A 27,708-nucleotide genomic window follows, 5' to 3' on the forward strand; every position below is an offset into this window, starting at 1 on the left:
TTCGCTCTTTGTTTCTCATTTTCATTTTGTTCTAATATCTGCATGTAAATGTCTGAAAATAGCATCTGTAATTGAAGATTATGAAGTATAGCCAGCTCCTGACAGGCTGCTAAGGAAGATGGATTATCCTCATTTTTCTGTAAATTTTGTCAATTTTGGAATTCATAAGCTATCAACACTGATCAAAATGTGACCGCACAGCTGTGTCAAAGCGGACGGCGCGGTGGCGGTGCGGCTGCCGAGGAGGACGGCTCTCCCCAGCCGCCCGGCCGGGGGCACGCGCTGCGGGAATCCTTCCTGGCCGCTCCCGGTATCTGCAGCCCCTCCACCCTCCCCCTCCAAAAAATAATTTCAAATAAATAAATTGAAAGTACGCAAATTCTCTGGTGCGCCGATTCACATCACAAAGCGTAATTTATTGCATGTTCTCCCTTTTTATTTATCCCTAAGTAGTAAACACGATTTCCATTCAGGGGGTTCGTTATGTTCCACTCCTACCAGACAATCACGGCACACTTGAGGCAATTGTTTAGCCTCTTCCTCTCAATTTTCCCATTACTGGGAGTAAGTACTGTTGGGACTCTTTAATAGCCCGACTGCAGCCCATATCAATAACAGATGAGGTTTAATCGTCCAACACAAAAATTATTTAGGCTCAGTAAGGACATTCAATGTCATTTGCATAATGGCATTTCTATCCTGAGCACCTAACCCATCGTGCATAAACAAGGCCCTGGGACCATAAATAATAATAAATCATGACGTCCACGCTCCTCTTGCTGTAATAGGAGCCTCTCTTTGTAGAAATTATTTCAGCAGGAAATGGGCACTGTAATTTTAAAGACATGTGGCATTGCACAGGCCAGTAAATCACACCCGTGCGCGCGCACACGCACGCACACGCGCGCACCATGGCCGCCCGTGGTGAACAACAAAACCCCACAAAACAGCCTGCGCTCGCCGCTGAAATCATTCCTTTTTTTACTGTTGTCGTTGTTATTATTTCTTAGGCAGAGCCAGCAGACTAAATAAAAGCAAGGTCTGGGTCTGAGCAGCGCGCGTGGTGCCGGGCACGCGTACGGGGGTGATGGGCCCGTACGTCTGCCGTCCCTCGCAGCACCCGCTGCCCTCGAGCCTCTCCTGGAAGGTCCGGTGGGAAGAAAGCAGAGACCTGCAGGTGCTTCCCAAACGAGCTTTTCACCGGCCATCGCAATCCCGGCTGGGGCAGGCTCTCCCCCGACCGGTCCGCAGGCAGAAGGCTCCACAGACAACCGTGAGCAGGCCAGCCCGAGGGAAGGAAACGGACACGTACATCCCGGTGCCCCTCCCGATTTCAGGCCAAGGAGAAGCACCTGGCCGAACAGCGACAGCACAGCGGCGGTGAGAGCCGACCTCTGCTCTTGCCAGGATTTGCAGGTTTCACACATTTACCCTCAACAGCTCCTTCCTCCCCCAGCACAGAGTCCCCGGTTTCCTCCAGGACACAAACGACGGCTCACTCCAGCTCCCACCCTCCCTCCTCAGCACTGCCCGGGCTCCGGGCTCGCCAGGCGTGCTTTCACAGCCCCTGCGCCGGCTCCTCCCTGCCGTTTCCATGCCAGAACATCCCAGTTTGGTTTACTGAGGAATGCAGAAATTGCACCACAAATTTTGCAGGAGCCTCCTCCCGATGCCGGCATTGCACACCCATCCTGACTGCTGCATCGCAGCTGACTGCGCAGGCGTCTCCTCCCCGGAACAGCATCTCCCTGTGCCCCCTCCAACCTCCCTTCTCCCAGCCCTCCTCCCCCCCACCCCCGGGGCAGCCCCCGCTTGCTCCTCTCCAGCAACCCCATGGGTTCGCGCAGGGTGTTTCTCCTCTCCCCCTCCTTCCCGCCCTCTCCTCCCGTGGCTCCTCTCCCCCGGCACAAACTGACCGGTCGCCTCGCTGCTCTGTCAGCAGCCTCTTCCGTCCTACGTGCAACGCTGAAAAAAAGGAGCACCCAACTGAAATAAAGCGTAACGCTCCCAGTTAAAATAAAGCATAATGCACCCCACCCTGGTGGAAAAAGCAGTTTGCCTTTTGTAAACCCAGCACGTAACCCCTTTATGCCACTCATTGCCACAAGATATTGCTAAAACATGTTGTTTCTCAGGACAGGAGCTGGACATTTTCACCCCCAACCATAACAATTTCAGCCACAGGAGGACAGAAAACGGACAATCCTCCGTCACGGTGGCTCCACTGCTTCCGCTGAAGCACCCGGCATGGGTAAGCAGGGAAGGAAACACAACCCGCAGCAAGGTCAAGCATTTCCCTATGGAGAAATACCAACAAGAAGTATGAAGGCACACTGGGAACGCGCGTGAAGTTTACACCAATATTGCCATATCTTTTTAATCCATCCTACTGACAGCTCCTGACACTTGAGGAGTCTTGTGCACGTTTGCAAGAACAACTTTTGTATTTCCGTAACGCCTTCAGAAGAACTATCTGAAGGTGTTTCACACGTGCCATCTGAGAATCCTTTCATGCTTCTCTCTGTACCATATTTCGTATTGTGCACAATAAACTGGTTTCAAAGCAGTACCCCATGAGAAAATACCCCGGGCAGCGTTCACCACGGACCAAGCCCCCAGGCAGCCAAAGCCCCGGCAGCTGCTGCAGCTCCGGGTGCACCGAATCTCTACCCAGACGAAAGCCAACAGAGAAAGCCACGGAGTTTGCTGTGTTCTGTGGCGTCTTGCAAAGTCAAAGCTGTACAAACGCATATCAACCCACAAACTCCTGAATTCCAGGCCACTTTCAAAGCTGGTCACAAGCACACATTCTTCCTTTTCCAAAAGATTCTCACTCTTCCTGTCGGTGTTCCTGGGAGCCAGGTGAACCTATAGGAATCAGGAGTCTTCTGGTTTCTGTTCTGGGGGTGGCAGCTTTCCCTACAATGCCCCGTCAAATCCCCAACATGGAACTGACCTCATCAAAAAAAACCCAAATACACAAACACATTTTTCCAAAGTTTTTCTTTCATTTCTTTCCTGGGAAGGGACACGATATTAAAAGACAGTTTTCATTATGATATTTTCATGGTAAAGCTAGAAATATGAGGACAAACATTGTTCTTGGAAGATTTCCGAAGCACTTTCCAGTGTTGGGGGTGCGGGGTCAGGGAGGGAGCAGGGACCGAACCCCGTGGGAATAACGCGTGCTCTGACGGAGGGCAATGCGACTCCCCGGGCTTGGATCCCTTAACCAGAGTGTTTTGTGCAGCAAACGAGACGTGCCGGGGGGGGGCTTCGGGGGCTGCGAGGTGAGGGGACCCTCCTTCCCCTTCGCACGTGTGAATGGAAACCCTTTGCGGGGGGAGAATGGGGGGAACGATGTGGTGCCCTGTGACATCCACTCAGGATTAACGGGTACTGAACCCCACTCATCTCGTGGGGTAAACCTTCAGCTATTTTTGCCCCCAGCTAATGAGCCGAGACCCGCTGACAACCAGACGCGGCCAGCACGATGTCTGGAGCGTGGAGGCTTCGGGACAAGGCGCTGGAGACCGGGGCAGGACAGTCACCCACGCTCTGCACTTAAATGCCCCGTCCGCCCTGCCTGTTCCTCGGCTTCAGAAAAAACACCTAGAAACATCAGAAATTGTCTGCACACGGGTATAGAAAACAAAGAAAACAGAGGTAGGCCGACCAATGACTGTGGTACCTATAGGGTACCTATAGGGTACTTATAGGGTGCTGCTTCCAAGGAAAAAGACTGTGATGACGCCCACAGCGTGCCGCTGCTGGAGGCTCTGCACCTCCTCACTATCGTGAAAGGCTCCAGCGAAGGACTTTCTATGCGGAAAAATCATCAAAGATGACAGGTTTTGGTGAAACATTTCAGTTTTTATCAAAACATTCTCTGTTGGAAAGACAGGCTCAGCCAGATGCGTTGCTGTTGTAATAATCATCATTTTGCCGCTAAAACGTCAGTGGCACTGGAGACGGCCGGGTGCCGCACACGCCGTGAAACATCACAGCGAGAAAACAGCATCAGACAACCAGGAGGGAACCTGCTGCCGGTGCGACCCGAGCATCTCCCGCCCCAGCAGCCGCCCGGTTCTTGTGCCACGAGCGTATTTGGGGTCATATCATCAAACTTTTCTCTACAGTCGCAAGAACCAGAGAGCAACCGTTTGCCTGACCAAAGCGCGGACGTGGGGTCTGTGCCTGCAGCAAAAAACTCCCACTGCGGCAAAGCCTCTCAACTCGGCGATGCTTGAAAACCACTCACCAGGCACATAATCTGATGACAATTTCTTGTGTACCTTAATTTTATGTTACTTAATCATCTGTTCTAATTATCTAGACAGGTCTCAACAACTGGTCAAACGCTCCTAATCAAACACAGCGTTTGACGAGCACGGTTTTTCTGCCTGGCTCCGCTCCACAGCTCCCATTTCGGAAAGGCACCCGCTGCCCCCAGCACCTCGTTCTGCCCCAGCCCTCCAGGCACGTCTCTGATCGTGACCCGTCTGGACCAACTGAGAGCCCAGCCCAGCTCTGGGACTGCTGCAGCACGCAGAGTGAGCGGAGGAAACCCCTGCCAACCCGAGGCTGCCCTTATTTAATTACATTTTCAAGGTGAGAGGAGCAGGGCTGAAAACATCCCCCTACGTGTTCAGCTGCTCTCCTAACGTAAGAGTTTCCGTCCCTTCAGATTTAATTATTTTTTTCATTTCAGCAAATTCTGCTGCTCACCATATTCATGTGAGCAGAGAGGAATTTTGAAACCGGCCCGTTTTTTGGCTTAGCTCCACAATTGTTTTTTGCGATCATACAACCACTTCCATAGGTGGTTCCATTTAATCCCTTCCTGAACAAATGGCAACCCAAAACTACGGCATTCTTCTGAAGACCCAGCATCCACGCTGAGCAAGTTGCTTAGGCTCCTGGGTGCTGCATCCCAGACAGCTCTCCATCTCATCCTGCACACTGTGTGAAACGGGCGCTGCTCTCCCACCCCAGCCACGCTTTTCACATTCTCCATTGCAATCGAACAAAAGTTTCCCTAAGTCACATCACAGGAGCTGGAATGAACAGCAGGTACCTGGACATCACGGTCATAGGATAATGCAGGTTGGAAGGAAGCTCCCTCAACGCAGGGCTAGCCACGGGGCCAGGGCTGGCTTTATCCAGCTGGGTCTTGAAAACCACCATGGATGGAGACTGCACAACTTCTGAGGACAACCTGTGCCCTGCCTGACTGTCCTGGGGGAAGAGCTGCTCCCGGGGCCCTGCAGAGCCTCTCCCGCGTCAGCTCATGCCTCTTCTCTCGTACTCCCACCATGCCCCACCGTGAAGAGTTTGGCTCCTTCCAAGGTGCTTTAGCACATTGAGATCTCCAGGTGTTCAACTGCCGTGTAGAGAGCGTACTTTGAGAAACCCGTATTTGTAAGTGAAAGTCATGGACAGATTTAGAGAAAGCCTACAGAATGAGCATAAAACAGCGGTGATTTCCAAACCAAAGGGTAGAAACTATACTTGAAACTATTCAAAGCCCGTGGGATCGAGACGTTTACTGGGGACTAAGAACAGAAGTCTTGATCCATTCTTCGAACGCCAGTGCAAGCCCTTCCCCTCAGATATAATGTGAGCAGGCCAGGCACTAAATAAATCAACGGGCAAGCGTGTCTACTCACAGATTCCTCTCTCCCTCTCTAACACAGACACAAAGAGGTCGGTCAATTTTGCTATAACATAATCTTGGCCAACTGGTGCCATTACACAATGCTGTCTTTTTCCACAAAGAAAGCCAGCTTTGGGACAATTCCACGCAAGTGGAGCATCACATACATGCACACTGCCAAGTGCATGGATGACTCCCCTATTGTTTTTCAAAGGGACAAAGACTACATGAGCAATTATAATTCTACTCATCTTACTCATATATTACGCCTTGATGTGATATTGAAAATCTGACGGTGGCCAGTAAATCACCGCTCTGCTTCAGCTCTCAGGCAGAGTCTACTGTGTGACTGGCTACTGTCTGTGACTTTTCTGTAATGACAGACTTTCAATTAGCTGTCAGCTGGTGACATGAAACCTGGGAAGGAAGACTCCACTGAAGACAAAGATGTGATTTTTTTATTTAAAACTTGCTGATCTGGTAGACCTGGTTTATCTCTCTAAACTGAAAAAGCCTAGCTATTTATTGCAAAACACGTGATGAACAAAGAGACACAATTACTCAAAGTCAGGTTGCAAATTGCAAGGAAATGTGGACACTTCTGGCAAGTTAACAAGAGAGGAAAGTTTTTCTTAAATTTCCCACCGCTGTACCACACCTACGGAAGCTGTGGTGAGGCTCCTGGAGGGCATCACCCGCTGCCTTTGCAGGACTTTGTGTTCCGTTGTTGTCCCTAAGCTCTGAGTGTAAAGCTGGTGTAAAGTGCTGAGATGAAGTTCGGTGACGGGCAAAGCATCCCCAGCCAGCGTTACCCGACAGAAACGCTGCTGAGGTTGCAATTTCCAAACGCTGTTTCCCCAGACCCTCGGGAAAAAGCACACCACGCTCCTCCTCAAGGGCATTCCAGGCCCCGAGGAGCCCCCAGCCATGCCCGATCACCGGGGAGCTGCTCTGCCGTTGCAGGCGCTGGACCTCGGCTCCCGCAGCCTCAGCTGCGTGCGTGCGCCGGAGCTGGGAGCGTCACCGGGATGCCAGGGCCAGCACAGCCACCCACCGGCACGGTGCCCTCGGTGCTGCCAGCCGTGCCGCGCGGCACCCACACCCCCTCTGCAAGAGCCTCCGCACAACCCAGGGAACCTGCCTGGGGGAAATAACACCCCCACTGTGTCCGTACAGAGCAAAGAGGAAAGAGACATGGACAAAGGAGATGTCGGAGCTCCAGACACAGCAAGGCTGGCCTTTCCTTTAACTCGGGAATTTGTGTTTTCACATATGGTCATATGTGAGAGCAGTCAGGGGGAAAAAACGGGGGTGTTAAACCCAGGAACGCGCTGCAATTCCTGAAGGCATTGGCTACCTTGGTATTTTGGGATTCCCCCTCCCTGCTGGGGCAAGGGGAGGAGGTGACAAGGACTCCTCCGGGTAGGAAACGGACCCACGCTCTGCCCCGCCGGAGCCAGACGTGGTCCCCAGGCAAAGCCACGTGAGCAGGGGGAAGAGCCCCAGCAAGCCCGATGCAGCAGACTCGGAGGGAAGCACCATCAGCATAAACCCAGGCCATCGCTGGGGCTGCTCCGACAAAGCAACAGGCACTGGGAGGGCTGTAGTTTTTTAAATACACCCTAAACCCCCCCGAACCCACACGCCGCTGCTCTCCCCCAGCTTGGTTTCATTGAGCTGATTTAGCCACACGTTGCTGGGAGGAGAGGGACGAAGCAGACATGGCCCAGTGGCTCTTTTTATTCCCTTTTTGGTCCGATTCTTCAGGCGCTGACTCACTGAAGCCTGGTTGAGACAGTGAGACCCAGAGGACAAGAAAAAGCCCGTGGGTTTCCTTACAGGAAAAGAAGTACCTCCATGCAGTGCCAGCACATCAGGGTCAGCGCGGTGAAATCCCGGCTCTGTCCTCCGGCAGCAGCTTCCCTTCAGCAGAGCAGCGCTGCCGAGGCATCGCACGCCGGGCACTGCAGACCCCTGGAAATGCTTCCTCTGTCTGTTGGAAAATCTTGCAGGAGAAATCCCGACCCCAGGCTGCTCACCACTTCCAGACAAAGCAGGAAAACTGGTCACCCATGGGAAGGGGCACTGAGCTCAGGTGGGGGCACGGGGTATCCCCAGGGCTGCCTGGACATGAGAGCGGGCATCCCTTGGGTTATCCCGCCTGGGCTTCTTCCCACCTCTTTTGCTTACTCAAAGACCAGACGTTTCAATTCCAGCCCCTGCTCAGACATCCCGGGTGTCCACGCAAGCTGCAGGGTGCTCTTTGCAAAGATGATGCTGATGCAGAGATACGTTAGCAGGCTACACGGCTCCTGTCATACTGCTTCCCCAGAAAACTGCCCGCCATCGCAGCCCCACTGTCACACGAAATACCGGGTGTCATACAACACAGTCTGCTGTGACTGTCACCACCCGACACGACATGTCACAACAAGGCGGCACACTCAGGGAATTGTGTTCAGTCTTCAGAAGCTCATGCACAAAAAAAAATGCTTGTAAGGGAGGGCAAAGCAGCAGGGATGCAAATGGGAAGTGTTGGCCCAAGGAGCTGTGCTTTCTGCTGCAGTTCTAAAAGAGAAGGCTTTCTACTCATAAAAGCTGATTTTCAGCAGGAAGAAACAACACGGTAGGTTTGTTTTCTCCTTCTTGACCCTAAAACAGAGCAGAGCCAAAGGAGGAGGTGGTGCAGCCCCCGCTGCCCCAGCAGCGTGATGGAAGGACGGAAGGCTCAAAGAGACTCTGCCGAGGAGGCTTCAGCCCCTCTGCGGCACCATGGACCAGTCACTGCCTACGGCTGCTCCCTCTTGATCTGCACTGCAGGAGAAACTGCTTTCCTCTCCCCAGCCGTTACTTGTCTTCTCCATCCAGGCAGCCAGACCCTCAGGGACGTTGCTCTTCCCTAGACAGCCAGTGCACGAAGCTCTCAGCCCCACGCTGCCTGTGGGGTCCTCCCAGTACCACCGTGATGCAAATATGTGACAATCACAGTGATGGCGACTAGGAATGGGATCCTACACAAAGTCTCGTGTGCTGAAGGCTCAGCCTGCAGAAGCCAAGGGCAGTTCAGAGCTCTGAGCTCCCCAGAGCATCCGGGAGATGCTGGTGGATGGAGGAGCTCTACCCAACACCTCTGCAGAACAACCCGTTGTTTCAGCGGGAGCTGAACTGGAGGCCGCAGTTGGCAGCATCGTCTCAGGGCTCAAAGGGCTTTGTGCATGAAGCAGCTCTTGATCAACCCTCCCCAGGCAAGGAGATGGGGGTAAGTGCAACTGTTATCTCCAGAGAGCTGCTGCTCCTTCCCGGTGAAATGCCCTGTGTTACAGCTGAGCGCTGGTCCTCTCCAGTCTTTTTCATACTTCTTCAACTTTTACCATTATTGAAAGGTACTATTTGGCAAGAAAAAATATTACCAGCCTGAAATCTCCTTCTGAGTAGCCTCTGACTCCCTCAGAGGACACTCCCCCCACCTCTGCCTGTTCGAACCACTGTCCGGCAGAGCTGGGCAGCCCCAGCAGCGAGGGCATCCCCGCGGCACACACACGTTCCCTGGGACGCACGCAGCCCGGTTCGACACCACGCAAACACTCGTCACGCTGTATCTTCCAGACCAGCAGCAAAGTCCCGAACTCAGGGAATCAACAGAACAACTGCAGCAAACCCACTGAGTGGCAAGAGCACAGCGGGGTCACCCCGGAGTGGGAGAGCCCCAAAACCCCCTCTGGCCCCCAGCAAGCTCCATCCCCTACACGCCCGAGCACGGCGAAGGCAGCTGGCGGAGCCACGGCTGCCCTGGCCCACGTTGCCGCCCGGGGGGACGCGTCCCCTTACGCGTGGGGGAAGGAGGGAGCTCAGCACAGCTCAGCCCCCCACAGCCCCCGCGCGGGGCGGGGGTCACGGGCGCCCGCAGTGCTCCCAGCTGCCGTCCCTCCGCCACCCTGCCCGCCCAGACCCCGCGCCCTTTCCATTCGGTAGGGGTATTGATCTGCTGGCAGCAATGGGCTGGATAATTAGCCAGGAATTAGGGTTTCTATTACAGCCAGGAGGCTGCCCCAGCTGATTTATCACCTGAATAATTTACTGTGATTGAAAGGAAATTAAAATGAACTCCATTTGACAACTGTGCGCTTTTATGGGCTTTAGTGAAGACTCAAAAGCCAAATTAATAGCCTGGTGTTGTTTAATAGTCTACTGAGAGTAAATATGGGAAGGTTTTTCCTCTCCTGATGTGCTCTCTTAGGCTGGATTTTAGAGTTGTTTTTTTTCCCCTCCCACCAGTGAAGCCACAGATCAGAGGAGGTTTCAGCTGGAAGAGGCGCAGCTGTAAAAACCACAGAACCGTCCTCGCTGGCTGCTCCTCTCCGCGCTGCCGACGCTTGTCCTCGCCCGCCCCTTCCTGCAGGCAGAGGGGCTCACGGTGCCGGCAAAGTGGGGGCGAGCACGCAGCACCCGCCGGCTGCCCCCCGGCCGGCACCGTCCCGGTCCCCGTCCCCGTCCCCATCCCCGTCCCGCTGCCGCCCTGGCCAACCTCTGCTGGCGTGGGGCAAGGGACTGGTCACCAGCACGGGGCGGCACGGGGGTAATGCAGCCGCCACAAACTTGTTCCTCGCCCCGCGACCCCCGATCACCACATCCACCCGTGGAGCCGATGGTGAGTTCTGCCGCGGCACGGGAGCCAACCCCAGCGCAGCCATGCCTTCTGCCCGGCTGCCTGCTGGACTCTGCCTGCACACGAGGAGCTGTCTGCAGAGCTGGCAGGTGGATCCTGAACTCCACTGTTCTTGTTCCTTCGTCTTTGTCCTTTTTTTATTCAATTTTAGCATTTGTGTCCGTTTGTCAAGCCATGTGTTGTTTTGTTTTGCTTTTTAACTTGCTCTTCATTCACGCAATGTGTCGCACAAGCCTTGGGTAAGAGCTTGTACTGGCACGCTCACGTCACTTCTGCAGGTGGCAGATCAAGAAAAGATTTCATCAAATCCCAGCCTGGTTTGGGTGGGCAGGGACCCCACAGCCCACCCAGTGCCACCCCCTGCCATGGGCAGGGACACCCTCCACTAGCCCAGGTTGCCCAAAGCCCCATCCAACCTGGCCTTGAACCCTGCCAGGGAGCCAGGGGCAGCCACAGCTTCTCTGGGCACCCTGTGCCAGGGCCTCAGCACCCTCACAGGGAAGGATTTCTGCCTCACATCCCATCTCCATCTCCCCTCCTGCAGCTTCAGGCCATTCCCCTTGGCCTGGCACTCCCTGCCCTTGGCACCAGCCCCTCTCCAGCTTTCCTGGAGCCCCTGCAGGGACTGGAAGGGGCTCGAAGGTCTCCCCGCAGCCTTCTCTTCTCCAGGCTGAACCAGCCCAACTCTCTCAGCCTGAGGTCTCCAGAGCAGAGGTGCTCCAGCCCTCGCAGCATCTCCGTGGCCTCCTCTGCACTCGCTCCAACAGCTCCATGTCCTTCTTGTGCTGGGGACCCCCGAGCTGGACGCAGCACTGCAGGGGGGGTCTCAGCAGAGCGGAGCAGAGGGGCAGAATCCCCTCCCTCGACCTGCTGGTCACGCTGCTGGACATGCAGCCCAGGACACGGGTGGCTTTCTGGGCTGCCAGCGCTCATTGCTGGGTCAATGACTCCAGATGTTCAAATGTAGCCATGACTTAGTGCCATAATTTTCAGTTACTGGACAACATAAAGTTTTGGGAAAATACAAGCAAATATTAGCTCTTCGTTTCTCACTGCAAGTCTCGGGGTATTTTAAGAAGATCCTCAGCAGTCTCTGTCCACCCAAAGGTAGTGTTCCTCAGGAAGAAACATTATTCACGCTCCAGAAACCAGGACCAAGCATAATGCCCTGCAGTTCATTCCTTCCTTCTGCTTCTCCAGTAACTGCAGTTTTAGAGCAAGTCACATTTAAAATGGGAAAAATGGGTCATATCTTCTGGCTTTATCTTGGACTTTCCCTGGTATTGTAAGGAGGACTGTGCATCTCCATGCTCTCAGGAGCTGCATTCCTGCAAACATCCTATCCAACACAGCTCCTTACAGTGAAAAAAAGAGATTCCTCTTTCAAAGCTGGCACATACTTGGACAGAAAATAAAACTTGAAGATTTTTGAAGGGACTTACTCTCCTCTCTTGATCAGTTCACTGAAATCCTTCATCACAATTCTCTCTCAAACAGAGGACAATCGGTTTGTAACTTTGTGCAATTCTTCCTTTTTTTTTCAATTTATTAGTAATTTTTTCAGGTTAATTAGTTATCTAAATTTAATCTGCCTATGCTTATCTCCAGATCCAGACTTATCTGCACTGTGTATTATGAATACATTTATTAGTACGCATTTGCCAGGCTACTGGTTTCGACCTAAGCTCAGAATATTTACATTTTATCCAGAAATGAATCAGAGAACTGATATTCGGTTTAGTTCTAGCTAAAAGCAATGGGAAAGCATCAGCAAGGGCCTGGGAATTATCTGCTATTAGAGGCGAGCAGTTCTCTTCTACGTCGGTGACCTACATAGTGTTGAATCTGGTCACATCATGTTATGCCTCATTATGGCCCTGATCTAAAGTCTATTGAAGTCAATAGAAATATTCCTCTTGGCTTCAATGAGTATTCGATTGGACCCATGTGTGGAGCTGAAAATACAAGAGAATCCATTTCTGTTGTGGACAGAAATCCAGCATAGATAATTCTCTTCTTTATGATGAGGAAATTAATGCACTGCCTTTCCTGTCGAGCCGACCCTGCTGTATTTTCCCCTGTAGAGGCATTAATCCTGCTCTCACAGCCACCAAAAGCACGTCGGTCTGTGAGCCCAGCCGTGCCCCTGCACCCGTCCAGCCTCCCGTGCCCGAAGTTCCCCGGCTGGTGGCTGTTTCCCAGGTCGTGATCTCCAGAAACATCTCCTCTCCATGCTTCAACTGGCAAATGCATTTGAGTCAAGGGTTGACACGAGCGATGCTGTGCGCTCGGCTAGCCCGGGACAGCTTCGCCAGGGAGCTGGGAGGAGCTCCTCCATCCCTCTGGCTGGAATCGCGGGAAGCCGCCGGAGGACAACGGACTGGCAGCCAGGCAGAGGGGTTTGCTGAGGACAGCCGGTGCCTCCAGCTCCTCCAGCTGGATGCTCCTGATGGACGAGGCACTGGAAAATCACACCACTCAGAGCAGCAGCTCTGTGCATAGGAAAGACATGGGATGCGCAGCAGTTAGGGATAAAATCTGAATTGTCGGTGCAGCGACCACGAGCGGTGGGGTTTTGCCTGTGACAGGGGCCGTCTGGGAGTGCTGTGGTCTGCCGCGGACACAGCTGTACAGGGCAACTCCAGGGCGGGCAGGCAGGCAAAAGCCACTCCTTGTGTCAGTACGGCTTTGCTCCGAGGGAAGTCTGGATGTCGGCTGTGCAAGCACACAGCCAGCCTTCCCCGTGGGCAGCGGGACTGCACTGCAGAGCCGACACAGCGGGCAGCGGCAGGGGCCAACCACACGCACATCAAGAGGCACAGGGAGGAGAGCAGGAGCTGCTGCCAGTCCGGGAGGCAGACGCTGTGAAGGCTTTCCATCCCTGAGACCCGAGGATTACCTGACATTCCAGCCATGGGCTTTGTCCCAGCTGACAAAAGAGCTGCACGGTGCTGGTGGCCAGCGGCCACGAGCAGAACAGCAGTGCAATGGTGGTGTTGCAGACGCACCGCTACGTGCATTTCAAAATCTGTGCCCAGAAATACGTTAAATCAGTTTTCCATCAACATTTGCAGCCAGTGCAAATAGATCATGGGCTGTTTGCAAAAACTGAGCACAAAAGAACACAAACGTGAGGGAAGGACATTGAGTTTATACACGGATATATGTTTATAGCAGGTTCCTGTTGGGGGGAGGCGGGGCGAGGCTAGTAGAGCACTGACTTTATGCCCCGGTTACTCCCCTATACGTATAGACACAAGAGGACTTGACTCCGTTTGCAGTCAGCCCTCAGCCTCAGGCTTCCCAGCTCCCAGCCGCTGGACTTCACCTGCCATCGCACGTTTCTCCGGCTCCACGCGTGCAGGTGTCGCGTCCTGTGCTGCAGAGCGCACACCGAGGCACGCGCAGCCGTACCGCCGGGCGAGAGGTGGCAAAATGAGGCACATTATGGGGTATGCCCGGCTTCTACCCCCCCGATGAGCACAGTCTGGCGCAGTCTTTAATTATACGAACCCGCGGTGGGATCCCTGCCTCACCCAGCACAGGCACTGGGCACCGTTTCTGAACAAAGGACTGTCTGACACTTTATTTTCCTGTCATTGTCCAGTGCTGCCTTCTCTCTCAGCATTGTCTGAGCCCTTCCCCGAAGACAAGCACTCACTCCCTGCGGGTCTCTCTGTAGAAGGCACAGCTTACAGCAGATGTGAAAACTCAGATGATGCTTGTCAAGAGCACAACATGTTCTGAGGTGAGAAATAACTCATGAGTCTCCGTTTTATACAGGTGGACTGAGGGAAACGTTAAAGACGGAAAAGTAAAGGAAACAGACTGGAAGCACTCAAAGGCTTTGGCAGGGAAGCACTCCCACGCAGTCCATCACACGTCTACCTACACACGGGGCAATGTACACTTTCCGAGAGGCAAGGCCAAATTTTGCCCAGAAAATGCATCAGGAGGACCTTGGGCAGCAGGAACCAGCCTTCAGCTTGGGACTGAGCATGCTGAGGCTACAAACGCTTTGCTGTGCACGGGGCATCTGTCCCCCCATGCCACAACTCTCCGTGGCCAAGGGACCGTTCCCAGCTCACAAATAAGGAGGAAGACTTGGAGACGAGCCACAAAACAGGGAGAAAAAGGAATTTCCTGTCTAGAGATAGCAATTCTTCCAGTAAAATACTTGGACCTCTCCTCAGGTGAAGAGCGCAGGGACATCAATAAGATTTTGTGCCCAAGTAAAATTAGTGATATTCAGCTGGCTGCTACTGGACCATGCTTCTAATAAAACAGATAAGCAGTGGGTCAGCAGCTCCTACTAGACTTCTCCCCACATCTCATCTCTATGAGGAGCATATTTTCCTTATTTTCCTCTGCAGAAATAGCTCAGGACTCCATACACCCACCGCTGACCTAGCTCCCAAAGCACCGCGTCTGTGTTCGGCAGCACCCCGGACAGCCAGATGCTGGAGGCAGGTCCTGGTTTACCGCACCAATCTATTGCAGGGACAACTCTGGTTTTCCAGGTCGCTTCATTAATGTTCTCAGTATTTTCTTTCGCATTGATTTCTTTGGCCTTACTAACTGATCCAGACAGCTCCCCCGCTTTGGTTAAGTATCGTGACCACTGCGCTTGACTGGCCAAAGAGGTAAAACATGCTTCGGTAAGCAGTGGAGTTCATACTGCATCCTTGTGAAACAGAGCTGATCATACAGATCACACGCGTTCGGGTTAAAAGTTACACTGTACATGCCACCAAAAAGCAGAAGCCAGCCCCAAACAGCCCTTAACCATGGCCCAGCCTTCCAAAAGCAAACGGCAACGCTCCAACCGATATGAAAGCAAACAACTACAAGCTCCATTTGTAATTAAACCTAGAAGTGGCTAGGCAAGGCGGTTCTGCTAAACACCTTTTGTGCATCATAATATCACATTTCTCGGCATCTATTAGACTTCCCAGAGCATGCAGAAAGTACCCTGTTAACCCAATTAATAGCAGCATATCTCCTGTCTCGCTAATCTGGCTACGCAGCCATTCTAGTCACGGCTGCTTTTGTGGACCCAGGGACACCCTTGCTCCACCAACAGCCAAATATCCCGTATCTGACAATCAGGATACTACTCCAGCAACATCCTCATTCAATTCTCCCATTCCTCCTATTAAACCAGTAAAAGTTTATCCCTGTGCAATCGCTCTCTCACTGCTGGACTCTGTCCCTTGATCTACCGTGACATGTCTTCAGAACACAGAAACGAATAAACGATCCTCTTCCATCACCGCTCGCTTTGTAGTGACATTTTTGGCGTATGGAAGTTCCGCAGGGACAGATCTAACGCCACGCAGCTTCGAAGTGACCCGCGCGAGAAGGCTGGCTGCGGGAGCAGAGCCTGTCCTGGCCAGTGCCACCCGCGTTCCGGCGGGACAACCACCATCTAGTGGTACGCAAAGGCCATTTCACCTCCAGGCACCGCCGCCTTGGCTTTCCTAGCGAGTTTTTAAAAAATCAAATCGACCTCAGCATCCTCCGCATCCTCCCCATCTTTTTCCAGCTTCAGTTCAGATCTGCAGAGTTCCTCAGCAAACACAAACCACAAAACCAAACGGAACTGGTGAAAAACAAATGGCTCTATGAATGAAACAACAAATGACAGATGTGAGCTTAAAGGCGTGAGGAATTTCTACTCTACCGTATGACTTTCAGCATAAGTACGCAATTTTTCAAAAAATGCACGCCAAAACATACTCCTTAACTGGAACCACGGTGGTAGTAGGCTGCCATGAAATAATCTCCAGTGGCCCTCAAACGTATAGATTCCTCCAAGGGAATTCAGTGTCTGCCTGCAGTCTGAGAGCCCATCCACCTTGCTAAAAAGCAGGTCTAATATTAAGAACACTGAGGATTAATGGCCAGATACATCATTAAGTAGCAAGCTAGACCAATATTGGTGCTGACAGCAATATATGCACTTCCACCTCCCTCTCAGCAGCTAAACTAAAGGCTGCCGCCCAAGAAGAAGAACACAGAGAGACACAGCTCATCAGTTCTTGTATGTGCTTCTGTACTGCGCCTGCAAAAATGGAACTTTCCCAAAAAATTAGTGCCAAGTCCTTCTCAAACACACTGCTAATCTGTAGGTGCAACAAATTTACCTTCACATACTAATTGGGTGTTTCTCTCAGCAAATGGCCAATTACATGCCTAATAAGCCATTTCTGGATACAAAAATCTTATTTGTGTGCACAATCATGCTAACTATGAACCAAAATTAGGCACTGAGTTTTGCAAGCCTTCTCCTTGTTACCTCCATAGCCTGCTTTTGATCTAACAGCAAAAGCTGTGATGCTCTTTAAGGACTCATTTGATGTAACTGGCCCAGATCAGGTGTAATTTCATACCCAAACACTTGCTAATGTTTACACAACAAGTGTTTTCCTTCATTTTTTTAATACTCAGTCTTTTATGGCTAACGTGCACTCGGCTGAAGGGCTTGGTACAACACCTTTTCTCCATGTTTTTCTACTGAGTCTCTGAGAAACATTTGGTGATGCCCACCAAGCAGACCTCTGCCAGCAGAAAACACATCTGGAAAACACTGAATGTTTCAATAGTACCTGTTCTGGCTTGATGGGCTCAGTTGTTGTGAAAATGTCGGAATAATGTTGCCTCTCGAAGACTCGATCCAACACTTCTAGCTGCTGCTGAGTGAAAAGGTCTCCTCGCATCTGTTTCCGAAGAAAATCTCTGCCTGGGAGAGAATGGCCATTTGGTACTGGAGATTCCTGAATACCTTTCAAAGAGGAGAGAGAGGACAGAGCGTAAGTAGTCATCGCAATGATGAGACCTTCAGAGGAGTGTCTCATTTTATCCCTTGCATAGACGTGGGTACCCGCATGGTGACACCATGAGGGGTGTTTGAGAGGAGGTTACAAGCAAGACACATATTGCCAGAAGATGCTCTGATTAGTCTTCCATTACAGCCAACCCCTCAAGGCAATTTATCACCAGTGATTTCACACACGATTTAAAGGCAGGACAAAGGATAACGGTCACATCTTTGCTTGCATCCCTTTCACTGCACCACCCGCGAGCCTGTCTGGTTCATGGAATGGATGCAGAAGGACACGGAAGGATACGTACACCACCTGATGCTACCGTCACAGTCAACTTGGGTCAGCTCCAGCAGATCCCCCTTGCCCAGTCACCACCCGTACGCTTCAGCCCCTTCCTGCGGTACCTCAAGTCTCCCTCAGCTCCACCCCATGCCAAGCTCTGAGCTGCGGTGTGCTCACATCGGGAAGCAGGGACTCTCGGTCCAGCACCAGCTCCCGCACCTCCACAACACAGGCACTACCTGCGCCGCACTGAGACGGGGTGTCCCTGGGCTGAGTCACCACTGCAACACCCGCAGCAAGGCCCGACCCGATGCACTCTCCTGGCACTGCCATTTCACTTTGCTTTTCCGAAGTCTACTAGCATGATGAAAGCCTGGGCTCCAAGGCACGTTTTTCTCTCTCTCCCCTTTGGCAGAGATTTTTAGGAGAAGTCATAAGTGATTGTCCATGGCTGAAAAGCCATGAGACAAGTTTGAGAAATGTTTAGATTGGCAGTTTGAAAAGACTCTTGCAATACAGGGGCTTGTTTCAATTTGCTTTTTGCAGATTCACAGTGGTTTTCTACTTTTCCTTCACCTGTCAGTGCTAAAAATGTATCTTTTATGCACTGAAAGCTGAGGTCTGCAGTATTCCCAGGACTCCAGGAGGTGGAACTCCAAGAACAGCAGTAAATATCAGATTTCCTCTCCAGATGGCAACACCGCACTACACAGAGGGAGGAAACGTTTTAAAAATAGAATCTCGCTGCCAAGATAGTTTTGAGGAGCAGAATTCAAATGCATCATTAACAGCAAGATTTTCCTGAGCGTTGCAGTGGACTACTGTCCAAGTAGTCTGCAGAGGAATAACATCACTCAGACCTTCTCTGGTAGATTCTGCATCAAGTTTTTGATGCCAAGTGTAGAGGTGACCTGCGCAGACACCCTGCTGCAGTAGGCAACAGTTCTGTCCCCAGCCATGGGCTGGCCATCAGCACCATGAGTGATGCCCGGTGGACAAGATTTGTCACTAAGGACTCTTGATTAGAGATGATCCTTCAGCACAGCTGGATTTTGCAGAAAATGCTGTGTATCCAGAAAACCAGGCTGTTTTAAGACAGGTCTTTCAAACTGGGGGACCAACACGTGGAAATACTTTTTCAACCTACCTCACCCTCTGTAACAAACTGCTTACACTGAACAGGCATTTGACGTGAGCAATTAATGCTGGAAACATCCTTCCAAATTTTAGTTTGGTAATTTAGGCAAGAACGGCCTTAAATTTACCTGTTCAGACAGCTGTGCAACTTAAATCAAAGATAGAAAATGCTGGTTTTTGTAAAGTGCAAGGATCAGTTTATTCCACACAGGAAAAAAAACCCTGGTCCTGTCCTCTGAATAGAAAGTCTAAGCATGTGTACAGAGCTGTGAAAAAAAATACAAAGGGATAGAAGAGAGCAGTGTATCTTTAAGTCTTTTTTTTTTTTTTTTTTTTTTACAATTCTAAATCAAATAATATCTAATAGACCTAGTGTTGGGTTTAGTCAACCATGGCTTATAAAATTAAAATTCTGGTTGCTAGCTGCATGGTAGCAAAAGGCCGGGGAGACTCTGTCTCTGGAGCACAGAAACACTGGCTTTAAATTTCAGGTTAAACTAATGTTATTCACAATTTGGCATCAAAGTTAAAGCTTTGTGCAGTTTTGGTCTAAAGGTGGTGATGGAAGGGAGTGAAGCGATCCAAGATGTGGTGTGACCTGGGAAATGTTCTCAGCGACGCCGGTACAGTTTGTGCATTGCTTATACACCCAGAGATCAGGTTAATAATGAGACCCCATCGTATTTAAATACGGAGCAGCCGACCCGCGTTTCACCGGCAGCACTTGTATTCCGGAGTGTTTGCTCTGGATTTTGGGGGGTGAATACATTTGGAGAAGAGGAGTCAGCCAAGACCAGCACGGACAGGGACACCGCCAAGCGCCCACAGCACCAGCTCGGCCGCGTCCATCCCCAGCTGCCCTTCCTCCAAGGGGCAGTGAGGCAGGAGACCGCCCTGCGTCCCCAGAAATGTGAGGAAGAGGAGGAGATCTCCCTTTGCAGGGGAAATCCGCAGACAAGCACGGCACCAGAGACCCCTGGGCTGGCGGCAGCAGATGAGGTGCAGTGCTGCACGGCGCTGGGGCATACGGCAGGGCATGAAATCGCATGGAGATGGCGGGGGGGTTGAAACTGGAGGTCAGGATTTGGTATGGTGCCGGAAGCACGGCCTGAGCAGCCAGCCAGGGAGGGCTGCTCCCCACACCACCCACACATCTGTTCGCCGCCGGCTCCGCTTGCCGCCCCGAGGACCCGAGACGGGCTCAGCCCCTGAGACGTGCTTCCCAGTGCATGCGGCTGGCTGAGATGAAGGAGCAACGCACGCAGGGTTTGCTGCCGGGGGGGCACCCGGGCAGGAATGGGGCAGGGCTGGGACCCCCAGGATGGCTGTCACTGCACCTTCGTGAGAGGGGTCTGGGAACCACCCAAACCTGGCTCTCGCCCTCGTTATCGCTCCCTCTCTGCACCCTGTGAACAAAGGGACAGCTCGTTCCTTTGCACTGTGCTTCCCAAACTCCGACTAACTGCAGGTGAGTGCTGCATTTCACTGCACAAGTAAAGGAGTGTCTGCACGCTGCACATGACACCTGAAAGTTCGTGAAGGTCTTTGGGATGCTTTTGGCTGTTAGACATTATATAAATGTGAGATAATTACCATTAGCATTATGCATTGTTTGAATACACTAGAATATCTTCGATAATTAAAATACTGTTGGCAGGTTTGAAACACTTTGGGTTATAAATAGGCTCCAGGGAGTGGTAAAAACATTTTTCATATAATCAATGCATCCACCTAGGAGGGTTATGTTTTGTTGACAGTAGCACTACGTGTGTACCTACCCACTCTGCAAAACAATTAGTTCCCAGTCCAATGGCACCTTTCCAGAAATGCTAATGAAGAGCACAGATATAATACTCCCCTTAAGGCAAAGAGGACATTCTTCTCGGATAAACGTTCCACCCCTTATCTCTAGCAGATCACACCGACAGGACAAGATGCCGTCAGACCACAACTTTCTGAGCTGCCTCCGATGCAACACACTTCCCTGCCAGCACCCGGCCAGCAGCACCGTGCCTCCTGCGTGCCAGCCAGACGTGCCCCGATGCCCCGGGGATGGCCGGTGCCTCCCGCTCTGCCTGCACTAAGCTCGTGCCGGACGTGCTCCACAGGGCCGCGGGGCTGCTCCGGCTGCCTCCCACCGGGCTGATCCAAGTCCCTCCCAGGCATCCAGCCCCGCTCCGGACACTGGCTCGGCTCGTCTTAGGTGACAGAGCTCGGCGTGTGATCCAGCTTGGGATTTGCAGCTGGAGGAATCGCCATGTCAGGCACGCCTTTGCGTGGGGCAGAGTCCCAGTGACAGCTCCTCGGTTCCGAATTCACTGGCAGGCACTAGCTAGGTGCTGGAAAAAGCAATCGTTTCTCACTCCGAACTGCACGGACACCAGCTTCCCTGCATCTTATTCAGAAAAGTGACCTGTGGTTTCACAACAAAAGCTGGGCACACCTCTAAAGAAATTGGCCTGACTTGGACATAATGTTAATATTACACATTAGCAAAGATTTCCTGTGGCTAGCCAAAATGTGAACCATCTAGGAAGAGTTAGGTACAGCACAGTTCCACCTCTGAGAACAGGTACCATGCACAGTCTTGCTGACGAAAGGGCTGCCTAAATGGTGTGGCTATCATCCAGAAATACTACGTCTTTGTTAATGAAGAGGAAGTTTTTTTCTGGAGACCTAAGCAAATCATGCAATTATATCATCAAATCCCAGCCTGGTTTGGGTGGGCAGGGACCTCCCAGCCCACCCAGTGCCACCCCTGCCATGGGCAGGGACACCCTCCACTAGCCCAGGTTGCCCAAAGCCCCATCCAACCTGGCCTTGAACCCTGCCAGGGAGCCAGGGGCAGCCACAGCTTCTCTGGGCACCCTGTGCCAGGGCCTCAGCACCCTCACAGGGAAGGATTTCTGCCTCACATCCCATCTCCATCTCCCCTCCTGCAGCTTCAGGCCATGCCCCTTGGCCTGGCACTCCCTGCCCTTGGCACCAGCCCCTCTCCAGCTTTCCTGGAGCCCCTGCAGGGACTGGAAGGGGCTCTAAGGTCTCCCCGCAGCCTTCTCTTCTCCAGGCTGAACCAGCCCAACTCTCTCAGCCTGAGGTCTCCAGAGCAGAGATGCTTCAGCCCTCGCAGCATCTCCGTGGCCTCCTCTGCACTCGCTCCAACAGCTCCATGTCCTTCTTGTGCTGGGGACCCCCGAGCTGGACGCAGCACTGCAGGGGGGTCTCAGCAGAGTGGGGTAGAGGCAAGATCAGTTTAAAGAATCAGTTTAAAGATCAATTTAAGGAATTTGATAAATTGTGATCTCATTTTTTTAGCATACTTTTACAGTCAAATACTTGTCCATGACATGTTTTCTGAAACAGCAGGAGAATATTTGAAATTGCTAAGTACGCATAAACCAGATTTTTAGTGATACTGACCACGTAACTCACTAGATTTAAAATAGTATTTTCCTTATACATTTCTAAGACTATGGCCCAAAATAAGGAGAGCAAAGGACCCTAGACCCTATCTTTACAAAACACTAAAGCATGTTTAAAAGCCCTAAAGCTTAGTATTAGAAGAAAGAGAAAGATCAACACCACCTTGTCGTCTTTACTGAAAGAGGCACAACGGCGCAATTTAATCACCGCGTTATGAGGTGTCACTGACATAGCACGGGGTAGACCCCCCCCGTCCCGGGAGTGCAGCTCCAGCAAAGGTTCTCTGCCCGGTGACGGCAGCTGAGGAATGGGTGCCAGCCACACACACGGCCAGAACAATACTTCCAGCGTCATTAGTGACAGTGATGTACCACGAAGCGCACACCTCTGTGGCACATCTGTCTGATGCGACGCTCTTCTGAAGAAAAAGAGAATCGTCCAGTTTCGGGTTTTCAGGTCGTTTTCTTTTTTTTTTAACAACGTGGGTTTACAGGGTTAATCAAGGAAGTAAATAGCTAGTACCGTGAACAGCCCATATTCGTAAAGGACATGGTTTCTGTCTCTAATTTGTACTGTCCAACTTCATTACCTGGTATCATACCTAATTACTCCACCTTATAGGGAAATGCAGGCTAATTAGGAAGGATGTTATTCACCGCATTTAAAACATTATGAAGCAAATGAAATATTACCAGGAGGCAAAAAGGTGATTTGTTTCCATGTAGCATGCCTGTAAATTAGTCCAGAGAAGATAAAGACTTTGTTTAATTACCATTTGGAAGGCTTTGTTTAAAACGTAAACTGAATTTTCATGCCACCTTCTCAGGGTTGTGTGCATCGGGCAGCCTCATGCTGTTCCCGGTAAAGCGTTAGTTTCGGGACCACATTCACGGCCAGAGATCTTTGCATTTACACTATTCGAGTTTTCTAAGCACTGTTATTTATCTTTTTCAACGGACAGTATCACTAAAAAGAAGCTTTATATTTTGAAGTGTATATAGCTGATCGTCGCGCAAATATTTTCAAGAGAAATCACTATATTTCACGAAGATGGGTATGGGTTTTGCCGTAGATCAGAGTGAGAAAGAGGGGGAAAAAAAAGATAAATCATCAGAGATCCAAAAATACTTTTCATTTGGAGAAGATATCAGGCCATTTCGGTGGCACTGATGGAGTCTCTGCTCCGTCTCCATTACCCACTGAAGGCAGCCGGAGTCAGGAGCTGACTACGCTAGATTATATTCCCTATAAGATGGTCACCAATATATATATATATGATCTTCAACCTCTATTGATTGACCAATTTCACAAGCAAAGACTGGTGAAATGAAGCTGAAATGAACATCATGCTTTAACTCATTGAACCCATCAGGCCTGAGTTAATCTCACTGCCCACTGTCTCTGATAGAATTCAATTGATCAATCATGTTTCGGTGATAGTACCATTTCAGTGGCTTATTGCTTCTTCATTTCAAGGCTTGACCTGTTAGATATACTTGGACCAGCTCTGCTCCTCCTGGAGACACAGAGACCAGCGTCTGCCGACGGCAGCGCGTCGTCCTGCCTCCGGGCTTGGAAAAACTCGCGGGGCGGGGGGGGGTGGTGTTGCTGAACACTCCCACCTTTGCATCCTGTTTTTATGGGTATTTTGCCAGTTTTGCAGTCAGGATGGGTGTGAGGACACAAGGAGCCTGAGTGGCCCGAGTCCCTGCCCGCTGCTCAGCGCCTGCTGCATCCCGCCCCACACCGCCCCCCCCTTGGACCAGCACAGAAAATACCGGTTTTGTGGCACATCTCCGCTCCAGCCCTCGGGCACGGCACAAGCTGCAAACTGGCCCGTGCGCACACCGTCAGTACGTACGCGCATTGCCCCCCGGCCAGGCTGCCCAGCACGTCTGCAGACCCCGCAGCAGCAGGGCTGGCCGGGGGGTCACCGCGCCAGCGGGTAGCACTGGATGGCGGGGGCTCTTCAGCAATGTCCCACCTCCCGTTTAAATGCATGACCAGCCTGATATCCATACAGTAGGATTTTTCCACTTTACAGGGACAGGAATGGGTTAGCGCTTAGACACTGTTTAATTTAGAGTTAAATGCACTACCTTGCTTTGCTAACGACTATACCGTTGGAGAAGAGCCCAAGGACTGATGAAAAGCATGCTTTGCTAAAGAGTATCCTTGAAAGAGAGCTGAAAAACGGATAAAAAGGAAACATCCTGCCCCAGAAGGCACCGAGAGCTGGGTGATTGCCAGAGTGGCTTGAAGTCAACAAAAATGGGCAGTAACGAGGGGATGGGAAAGGTGGCTGGGGGAGTTCACAACCACCCACCCAACTAAAGGACTGTGCAAATTACACCCCCCACACCCTCAAGGAGCATGCCTGCTAATTTAAATATGCTTGACCAATAGGAGATGATGCAGTAATTAGTAACCAATTAGCGTAAATTCAGGTGGGTTTCTCTAATCCTGCTACAAGATCAATAGATTCTGCACGTGGCGTGCTAGCATGGTGGAATTAGCACCTAGCGCCCATCTCTGCGCAGACATGAAGTAAATAAAATACCTCTGCTCTGTGTGTGTATTGGCGTGCTCCACACCAGGTAAACGATCCCACTTTTGGGACAACAAGCCCAGGTACACCCCCCTGCCCCCAGCCTGGCCTCCTTCCCACCCTTTGCTCCTGCACAGCCCCCGGCGCTGCTCCAGCCAAGGGCCATTCGGACTCTGCTGCCGCCGCGGTGCCAGCTGCCCTCACCCCAGCCAGCAGCGAGTGGGGGTCCCCAGATCCCGGTGGGGTGCGTTCAGCCCGTGCACCGCCTCGCGAACCAGGCTGCATCTCCCTGTCTCCCAGCGGCAAACCCTCACCACACCACGCCGCTCCCGGCAGCACCCGTCTGCTGTGCGGAGCACGTCTGGCAGGCGGCTGCCCGGTGCCCGTACGCCCAGCGCTGCGTTTGCACCGGCTCCGGGAAATGGAAGAAGCACGGCAGAAACAGCTGAGCTGCCTCGTTGGCCTGTCAGCGCTGCTCTTCCTAAAACGCTCAGCAGCGCAACAATTAGCACTTTTATCACCAAGCAGACACCTCTGGTCTTTCGCTGAGAAGTGACGGAGCTCCTCTCCGCTGTGAGAACATTTGTCTCTGCTCTCTAGGACAGCTGGGGGTCCTCCCTGATGTACGAGCTGGAGCCACGCCGGATACCCACAAGATGTACGAGCTGGAGCCGTGCCTGTACACCCACGGCGTTGGTGCCACCCCACAGTGTTGTTGCACGCTCAGGGTGCAACTGCGCAGCTGAAAAGCTGCACCACCAAGCCGGTTACGGGCATCACCAAAAAAGGGGGTTTTATTTCACAGAACAGATTTCCCGCGAGATTACAGCTCATCTCCTCCTACAGTGATTTTAATCCTGCAGTAGCCACATAGAAATTTTATTATATATCTCCTGGTTTGTGTGAGGAAAGCCCTGCAGTCTGCCCCCATCCCACACTTCCCTCTGGAGCAGTCAGCAAAGGTGTGGTGGGACCTCACACCTGGGCAGCCCTAACGCTCGTGAACCTGACAGCCTATACATCTGAACAAACACTTGTGCAAATAGTGCCACTGAGTGGAGCCAGATTGCTTGTGCACCTGCAGGGGCTGTCAGCAGGACAGACTTTGCTCACACCACAAGCTTTGCACGCACAGCACGCAGCCCCGTGGCTGCACGGTTTGCAGGTAGGCTGGCGGTGCGTGCGGGCTGGAGGGCTTCCAGCCGGTCAGAGCATCCTGGGGCAGTCCCGCGCTGGCTCCAGCCAGGGATGCAGAGCAGAGCCAGGCGCCCTGGCCTCTCTGGACCATCCCCTGCAATGCTCGGGGGCAGCGGCAAAGCTCGTGCCCACCCCAGTGGGGGTCTCAGCACAGGGGAGACAGCGATCTGCTGCGCAGCACGGCTTGTGGTCCTGACTGTCCCAAGCCTGCAAGCCGTCAGCCCCCACGCAGCACCCTCGAGGAGCCACGGTCATGGCCACAGCCACCGGCCCCGCCACGGGGCAGAGCTCATCTGACGGCGGCTCGAGGGGCTGGTGGAGCTGCTGTGAGCTTTGTGATTGTTCTTCTGATGCAATTTCATGATTAAAAAGCAGCAAGTTATAAGTCAGTGATACCTCTACCCCCCTCAGAGGTCAATTCAGAAGTGCAGAGACGAAGGGTAAAAGGAAGAGACTGAGCGGGACGGAGCGGATGCTCCGAGCCCCCTCGCACACAGCGGGCACGGGCAGTGTCCCTGCAGCCTCGGGGGACTGCGGGCACCTGGACCAGCCCCCGGGGCAGCAGCACCCCTCGGGCAGCTGCAGCATTGCATAGGAATGGGCTTGTATTTCTGTGGCTTCTATAATATTTAAGAGGAGATATAACTGCAGTAACTGTGTATATAAAATAAGTCATGACAAGTTTATTAACAAGTGATTGCAAGAAACTGATCCTTTTCCTAATCTGTTTTTGCAAGCCGTGGAGACATGCACTTTATTTCATGTACTCCCAGCTCAAAGTACTTTTTCAAATGGCTGTTATAAGCTCATTGAAGCTATTTTAACATAGTTTATACCTACTTGCATACCATGCTATAACACATCCTGTCATCATTTCTTTCAGAAAACCATTTCTAGGTATGCTTGGGTGCCACGGACAGGTTGAAGATGAAATTGTGCTCTGCGTGCCTTTGGAAATGTGAAACTGGCGTCTGGTTTTGATCAACTGGGAGAGGATTTACAGCTCTGAAAAATACTGGGAGACCGAAATCTGACAGCCAAAGGAAAAGTGGTGGTAGGACACACAAACACAGCCCAAGGGGGTCTGTGCAAAGAGGAGTGACCACTCGATGCAGCAATGCTAGGGCACTTGTTATCCTGGTGGAGCGAAACGCAGTGGACACCAGAGCAGATAACGGAGCCACGGGAGCCAGTGGGAAGTTTGCACACCGCAAGCGGCTGGCATTGCACACCCTGCAACAGCTACAGCCCGCATGAACCTGACAGAGACTGCCAAACTTCTGCCCTCCCCAGGCACCAACATCTGATGAGAAAAATACAGGCTATTCAGTTGCCGTCAGTCAAAACAAATCTTTCCATGCAAGCTTAAAACAGCAAAGCAAAATTCCACCTAACTCCTTGAATACTTCACAAAGCACTAACTGGGAAATTTACCCAGAGAAAATGAAAGCGGTGAAGAGCTCACCCACATCCCACCCACGTGATGACCCGAACTCAGAAGCACCGAGAGCACTGCTGCATCCCAGCAGGCTGACCGCGGGCAAACCCCCGGCGGGCTCTCACTGGGGAGGAAAGCCTTCCTCCACTGCGCTGCCAAAGACCAAAGCTCCTAAGAAACACAGAGGATTCCCAAACAGCTACGCTACTCCTCCTAAAATGCAAATTCCTAGCAAAACATTCAAACAGTGTCACCAAGCTGTGACAAGGCTGGATTTACTACACGCAAAGGAGAGAGGGGGAAAGACTGCAGAGGATGTAGCTCGCTCCACCGGCAGCACGGCTGCAAGCTGCGATGGATGCTCTGCACTGTCCAACAAGTGGAAGGCATCAGTCCACAGTCTCCATCCACTTAGCCACAAATGGCACTCGCAAAAAAGCTGTTAATACCTGCAGACCTGACAATAAATTAAATAAAGCCTCATTTTACAAAATCAAGAACTGTGGTCTCAAGCCTGCAAATGTGCATGCTTAC

At 51.9% G+C, this 27,708-nt stretch overlaps 1 protein-coding gene across 4 annotated transcripts in view; it reads right to left on the minus strand.

Moving 5' to 3' along the window:
- Positions 1–27,708, minus strand: part of PAX5 (paired box 5) — a 142,305-nt gene that overhangs the window by 73,228 nt on the left and 41,369 nt on the right. For all 4 annotated transcript variants that reach the window (XM_054809635.1, XM_054809633.1, XM_054809632.1 and 1 more), the window contains one exon: positions 16,931–17,106. In XM_054809635.1, the coding sequence (XP_054665610.1) occupies positions 16,931–17,106 (176 nt within the window). The remainder of the gene's footprint in view (positions 1–16,930; positions 17,107–27,708) is intronic.

This window comes from Grus americana, chromosome Z (genome assembly GCF_028858705.1).
Source record: "Grus americana isolate bGruAme1 chromosome Z, bGruAme1.mat, whole genome shotgun sequence".
In the NCBI taxonomy this organism is placed as follows: Eukaryota; Metazoa; Chordata; class Aves; order Gruiformes; family Gruidae; genus Grus; species Grus americana.